We start from the raw sequence: 7,274 nt of genomic DNA, 5'->3' as shown, positions 1-7,274 counted from the left end.
ATATATATATATATATATATATATAATTATATATATAACAAACAGATACAAAGACACAGGTAGATGTATACACATACATACATACGTAATGCACACACACACACACACACACACACACACATACACACACGAGAGGCTTCTTTCAGTTTTTGTCTACCAAATCCACTCACGAGGCTTTGGCCAGTCCAAAGCTATAGTAAAAGACATTTGCCCAAGATGCCACACAGTGGGACTGAACTTGGAACTATGTGGTTGAGCAGCAAGTTTCTTATCTCACAGCCATGCCTGTGCCTATGTCTCTTTACATTCTGAGTTCAGATCTCACCCAGGTCAATTTGGTCTTTTATTGTTCCAAAGTCAAGAAAATAAATACCAGTAAAAATACTGGTGTTGATACACAATTGACAATATCCTTAAAAGCAGTGCCCCAGTATGGCCATTGGACATTGTTTATGATAGGAATCTATAAAAATATCTAAAGAATAAACCTTGTTTTTTTGTTTGGCTTGCACGATGCTTGATATGAATTTATGTGTTGAAACAGATTTTACTGTATCTTGGGAGGGTCATTATGCCAATAATAAATACATGTTCTGGTTGTATTTCACTTCTTTTATTATTATTAGTCAACTAGCAGGTGTGGCTGTGTGGTAGGAAGTTTGCTTCCCACCCACATGGTTCCAGGATCAGTCCCAGTGTGAGGTACAAATTTTAAGATGGTGATCTAGCAGAATTGTTAGCATTCCAGGCAAAATGCTTAGTGGCGTTTTGTTCGTCTTTATGTTCTGAGTTCAAATCCTCTGAGGTCGACTGTGCCTTTCATCTTTTTGGGGTTAATAAAATAGATACAAGTTGAGTACTGGGGTTGATGTAATCGACTTCCCCACTCCCTTGAAGTTTCTGGCTTCGTTTGAAAATTTGAAATCATTACTATTAGTCAACTAGTTAACCATTTGATTAAGTAACTAATCAGTTGTTTGATTAATAGTTGGGTCAGTCAATCAATCAATCAATCAATCAATCATCTAAGTTTGTCAAAGGCCTTTTTCATGACCTTATCAGACTTGAAGTAGATGTTGATAGGAAAGGGCATTTCATTTATGAGGTCACGAGTGGCAATGAAAGGCATTTGACAAACATGACTGACTGATTGATTGACCAAACAACTAATTAGTTAATTGGTTAAATGGTTATCTAGTTGACTACTAATAATGATTTCAAATTTTAGCACAAGGTTTGCAATTTCGAGGGAGTAGGTAAGTCAATTACATTGACCCCAGTACTTAATCAGTACTTATTTTATTGACCTTGAAATGAGGAAAGGCAAACTTGGCCTTGGCAGAATTTGAACTCAGAATGTATAGATAGACAAAATGCTGCTGAGCATTTTGCCCAGCATACTAATGATCCTTCCAGCTTGCCAGTTGGTTAATAAATATAAAAGAAGTTAAATAAAACCAGTGAGTGTGTTGTTTATTATTGGCATAATGATCCATCAGTGGAGGGGCAATGGCCCAGTGGTTAGGGCAGCGGACTCACACTCATAAGATTGCGGTTTCGATTCCCAGACCGGGGAAAACACCTAAAGGTCCACGAGGCTCCGGCAGGGGATGGTGGCGAACCCTGCTGTACTCTTCCACCACAACTTTCTCTCACTCTTACTTCCTGTTTCTGTTGTGCCTGTAATTCAAAGGGTCAGCCTTGTCACACTGTGTCACACTGAATATCACCGAGAACTACATTAAGGGCACACGTGTCTGTGGAGTGCTCAGCCATTTACACGTTAATTTCACAAGCAGGCTGTTCCGTTGATCGGATCAACTGGAACCCTCGACGTCATAAGCGACGGAGTGCCAACAACAATGATCCTTCTGAAATACAACAATAGATTATGTGGAAGCTTGGCTTGTTGTTGTTGTTGTTGTTGTTGTTGTTGTTGTTGTGTGTGTGTGTGTGTGTATTGGTAATGAATTACCAAAACTGGTGTGGTGAGCAAAATTACCTTATGATATTTAGTTTTGACATTTTTACTAAAGAAGACTTGCCTTTTCATTCTTAGAAGATCAATAAAAGATGTATTAGATTTGTGGTACTCAATCAGTGTCCAGATGGCCCTTGCGGGGTCCACATAAAATTTTGCTGTTGAAATTTATGTGCAATAAATTCATTATACTTCCACAACACACAAAATATTTTAAACAATTTTTTAATACAATTCCTAATAATATTTAATTATAAAGATATAATGGGATTTTTTCTAAACAGTGAATGGCTTATCAGGGTCCAGTTGAGTAAAATGGAAATCAAAGGGATCCACAGGCAAAAAATGGTTGAGGATCACTGTATTAGACAAATTGCTAGGGTTGATATTACCGATTAAAATCTATGAATGTTGTACCACAGCATTGCTGCATTCCTGCATTCCAGTGATTGGAATTTGTAAAAGAATAAGGGGAGGAATTTCAACCATGTTTCGTGGTCTGCTACCACAACAGCTCCTTTATAGGATCCAGTTAGCTCAAGACATCATCAGGAGGAACCACGTCCGGTTTCAGCCCCTACTCCTCTACCGTTTTGACGTGGGGGGGCCCCTCCTTTTGGAGGTGTCTTCAGCTCTGGTGTTGGGTGCATGTGTTCTTTCTTCTATTCCCTGGCCTCTTCGATGCAGCATCAACGAGTGTCAGCGTCCGACTGATCGTCATGTCAAGTTCCCCTTTTTATATCTACTGCTAGTCTCCAGCAGGCAGCCCCAGCTAGTTGTCACGTGACACTGTCTAAATTTCCCGCTGCTAGGGTCCAGTAGGCAGCACCAGCTAGTTGTCACATGACACTGTCTAAACTTCCTGCTGCTAGGCTCCAGCAAGTAGCCCCAGCAAGTTGTCACATGCCACTGAATACTATAACTTTGTTTCTTTATCTCTCTCTCACTCTCTCTGTCTCTTCTTATTTCTAGGTTGGCTGCCCATATATGTGGTTATCAGTGTTTTCAGATTGAACTGAGGCGTGGCTATGATTACCTGGCTTTTCGTGAGGATTTGAAAAAGTTATATGAGCTGGCTGGTTGCAAAAATGAAAACATTGTCTTCTTATTTAACGATACTCAGGTATGTGTGTGTCTGTATATCATCATCATTATCATCATCAACATTTAATGTCCGTTTTCCATGCTGCTGTAGATTGGACAACTTGACAGGAACTGCCAAGACCAGTGCCCGTACCACGTTCAATAGTCTATTTTGGGTTGGTTTCTACAGCTTGATGCCCTTCCTCATGTCAACCACTTTACAAATATACATACATATATATATGTATGTGTGTGAGAAAGTTGGTATGTGAAAGCACGTGGTTGGATGTATAAAAGATAATAAGAGTGAAAAAACTACAGAAGGCTTGTGTTACTTGGTTAAAGTATATATTTAAATTATGTCAGAAAAATGTTAGCTTTTATCTCTCTTTCTCTTTCTTTTTTTCTGCAATCTTTTGCAGAAAAAAAGAAAGAGAAAGAGAGATAAAAGCTAACATTTTTCTGACATAATTTAAATATATACTTTAACCAAGTAACACAAGCCTTCTGTAGTTTTTTCACTCTTATTATCTTTTATATATATATATATATATATATACGCACATACACACACACATACATGCACACACATACATATATATATATCTATATATATCATCATGATCATCATCATTGTTTAATGTCCGTTTTCTATGCTGGCATGGGTTGGACAGTTTGATTGAGGACTGGCAAGCCAGTAGGCTGCACCAGGCTCCAATCTGATCTGGCAAGGTTTCTACAGCTGGTTGCCCTTCCTAATGCCAACCAATCTGAGAGTGTAGTGGGTGCTTATTACATACCACGGACATAGAGAGCCAGTCACGCATCACTGGTATCAACCCATGCTTGAATGGTGCTTATTACATGCCACCAGCACAGTTACCAGTCAGGTGGCACTGGCATTGGCTACGACTATGATTTCGATTTTGATTTCACTTGTCTCAACAGGTCTTCTCAAGCACAGTGTGTTGCCTGGTGATTTAAGGGTACTTTTAAATAGGCTGGTTATGTGACACAGGTATTGGCCACAGCTGCAATCTCACTTTACTTGCAGGGTCTTCTCAATTACAGCATATCTCCAAAATTACAACATATCTCTCTGTTTGGTGAGAATGAAATCAATCTGGCTAGCAGAATCACATGATTGATAGTTTATCAGGTGGTTGGCTGGCTTCCTGAAGTTGGTGTTGCAAGTCAATTGGCTGCTTGCATCACAGAACTCCAGCAACCTAGTTCCCTCTTCAATTCGGGAACCAATTCCATGCCTCCCCCCCATTAACATCATGGAAGATACCAGGTTGCTGTCCAACGTGCCCATTAAAATCACCAGCCACAAAAATGAGATCATTGTCATTAGTTTCATATATTTGAAAAAGAAGCACACTCTAAAGTATTAGAGCAGTAAATGCACTTTTAAGGAAGTCGAAAGTTATGACCAGTCATAGAGTGGCCATTGATTTTGCACCGATAAAGCACTTAGCAGTATCGCTGACTCATCAGATTCAAACGGCTGAAGGTGCATAACCTCTCTACAACTAGAGGAAGAAATACGTAATTGGTTTGTAAATAGAAAATATACAAATAAATAAAAGTAAGGGTTATCCCCCTTACATTGGCTCTAGCTGTGGTAATATTCAAAGCTGTGGCAAATCTATTCAACAAATGGGAAATTCCATGTTTATAGTAGGAAACGTTTTAGATGAGGGCATTGTCTGAATCAGTTATACTTACCTTGTGAACTGGACTGCAAATACTGACTCTGAGGAAAGTTGACAGTTTCTTGAATGTTGTACTTAGAAAGTCCTTGCTTATTTATTAAGAAGACAATTAGAGAATTACACAAAATAAGTTGGTTAAGTAAGCAAAACCACAGTTCCTTGCTATGGGTATGATATTACTATCCCAGAGAGCCAAAGCTTAATTTGAAGATAAATTTGATGTGAGAAGATATCTAAATAAAAAAACAAAAGAAAAGCAGGGAACTGGTAGGTTTCCTGTTTTCTAGTCAGTAAGGTTTGATACTCAAAAGATATCAAGCTCAAATGTCTAATTCAAAAAAACTAGGTCAAAAAGAAGTAAGTGTGGTTAATTTGGCTCATATGACTAGTGTGTGTGGAGGCGCAATGGCCCAGTGGTTAGGGCAGCGGGCTCACGGTCATAGGATCGTGGTTTTGATTCCCAGACCGGGCGTTGTGAGTGTTTATTGAGCGAAAACACCTAAAGCTCCACGAGGCTCCAGCAGGGGATGGTGGCGAACCCTGCCGTACTCTTTCACCACAACTTTCTCTCACTCTTACTTCCTGTTTCTGTTGTGCCTGTAATTCAAAGGGCCAGCCTTGTCACACTGTGTCATGCTGAATATCCCCGAGAACTATGTTAAGGGTACACGTGTCTGTGGAGTGTTCAGCCACTTGCACGTTAATTTCACAAGCAGGCTGTTCCATTGATCGGATCAACTGGAACCCTCGACGTCGTGAGTGACGGAGTGCCAACAACGATGACAAGTGTGTTACACACGTGTCTGTTTTTTCTAGTACCTGATAGGAAAAGCAGACAAATTTATCCGGCTTGTTGTTTGTTATATGTATCAGTAATGTGTCAGTGTTTTATAACATCACTTTTAATTGCATTTATAATTTTCTTCTGAACCTTAGCTACATTTCTTCTTTTGATTTAAATCTCTTATTTCGTGTGTGTATGTATTTTGTATGTTTGTGTGTGTGTGCTCATTTACTTCATTAATACATGCATGCATTTACTTCATTAATATGTGTATGTATATATATATATGTATACACACACACACACACACACACACACACACACACACACACACACATATATATATATATATATACATATATATGTATACACACACATATATCAAACACAGACTAGTATACATGTATACAGTTACATGAGTGTGTGTGTGTGTGTGCATATCTTTTAGTTCTTCCTTAGGAATTTAATTAGGCAACTGTGTTTATATAAAAATTTATTAATTATAGCTTTAATCATTTGTTAAAATTAGATTGTGATGGAAGAATTTCTGGAGGACATAAATAATATGTTAAATTCTGGAGAAGTTCCAAACCTCCTGGAAGCAGAGGATAATGAAAAACTGATTAACGCCTGTCGACCTGCTGCCAAAGACATTGGTATTCCAGAACAGAACAGAGATTTAGTACTTAACTATGCTATTAATCTAGTCCGGTGAGCTTTTGTTCAATAATTCATATTTCATTCTTGAAAATAATAGACAAAAATTCTCGGATTTAATAACCATTCCATTTAATTCCTAATATGGTTATGTGTATGTTAACTGCATCAATTGAAGACTGCATTAAACAATAAACAGGGTGAAGAGATTGCATTTGTGGCTGTGTGGTAAGAAGTTTGCTTCCCGACTACATGGTTTCAGGTTCAGTCCTACTGCATTGCATCTTGAGCAAGTGTTTTCTGCTATAGTCTTGGGCCAACCAAAGCCTTGTAAGTGGATTTGGGAATCAGAAACTGAAAGAAGCCCATCATGTATATATGTGTGTGTGTGTGTGTGTGTGCGTATTTTTGTGTCTGTGTTTGTCTTCCACTACTGCTTGACAACTGGTGTTGGTGTGTTTATGTGCTCATAACTTAGTGGTTCAGCAAAAGAGATCAATAAGATAAGTAACGGGCTTGAAAAAAACAATGTTCTGGGGCCAATTTATTTGAGTAAAAATTCTCCAATGCGGTGCTCCAGCATGGCCACTGTCAAATGACTGAAACAACTAAAAGATGAAAGATAAATGCTCTAATGTTTCTACCAGCTCATGTTGCTATTATGATTTCTGATTTAGGCACAAGGCCCGCAAGTTTGAGTGGGAGGGTTTAGTCAATAACATCAACTCTAGTACTTGACTGGTTTACTTGGTTTTATTGATCTTGAAGGCGGAGCTATCTTAGCTGCATTATGAGACCTGAAGCAAATTATTGCACTGAGCCTTATAATGTTTATTTATTGACAACAAGCCCTGGCATACTTAGATCAGAATTTGGCCCCTGTACCCAAGAGGACCCTGGGCAACAGTCCAGTGTACCTTTACCTGAAAGGATGAAAGGCAAAGATAACCCTAACAAGATTTGAAGTCAGGAGTAAATAATTATTGATGTATATGCTTAATCAATATATATATATATATATATATATATATATATATATATATATATATAT

General features: G+C 38.3%; 1 protein-coding gene across 1 annotated transcript in view; it reads left to right on the top strand.

Moving 5' to 3' along the window:
- Nucleotides 1-7,274, top strand: part of LOC106867680 (dynein axonemal heavy chain 6-like) — a 319,316-nt gene that overhangs the window by 163,077 nt on the left and 148,965 nt on the right. Inside the window, exons 40-41 of the mRNA XM_052973027.1 lie at nt 2,954-3,104; nt 6,096-6,277. Of these exons, the coding sequence (XP_052828987.1) occupies nt 2,954-3,104; nt 6,096-6,277 (333 nt within the window). The remainder of the gene's footprint in view (nt 1-2,953; nt 3,105-6,095; nt 6,278-7,274) is intronic.

Source organism: Octopus bimaculoides, chromosome 14 (genome assembly GCF_001194135.2).
Source record: "Octopus bimaculoides isolate UCB-OBI-ISO-001 chromosome 14, ASM119413v2, whole genome shotgun sequence".
NCBI classification, from domain to species: Eukaryota; Metazoa; Mollusca; class Cephalopoda; order Octopoda; family Octopodidae; genus Octopus; species Octopus bimaculoides.
The sequence above is the reverse complement of the archived record's forward strand: the minus strand, read 5'-3'. Positions and strand labels throughout refer to the sequence as shown.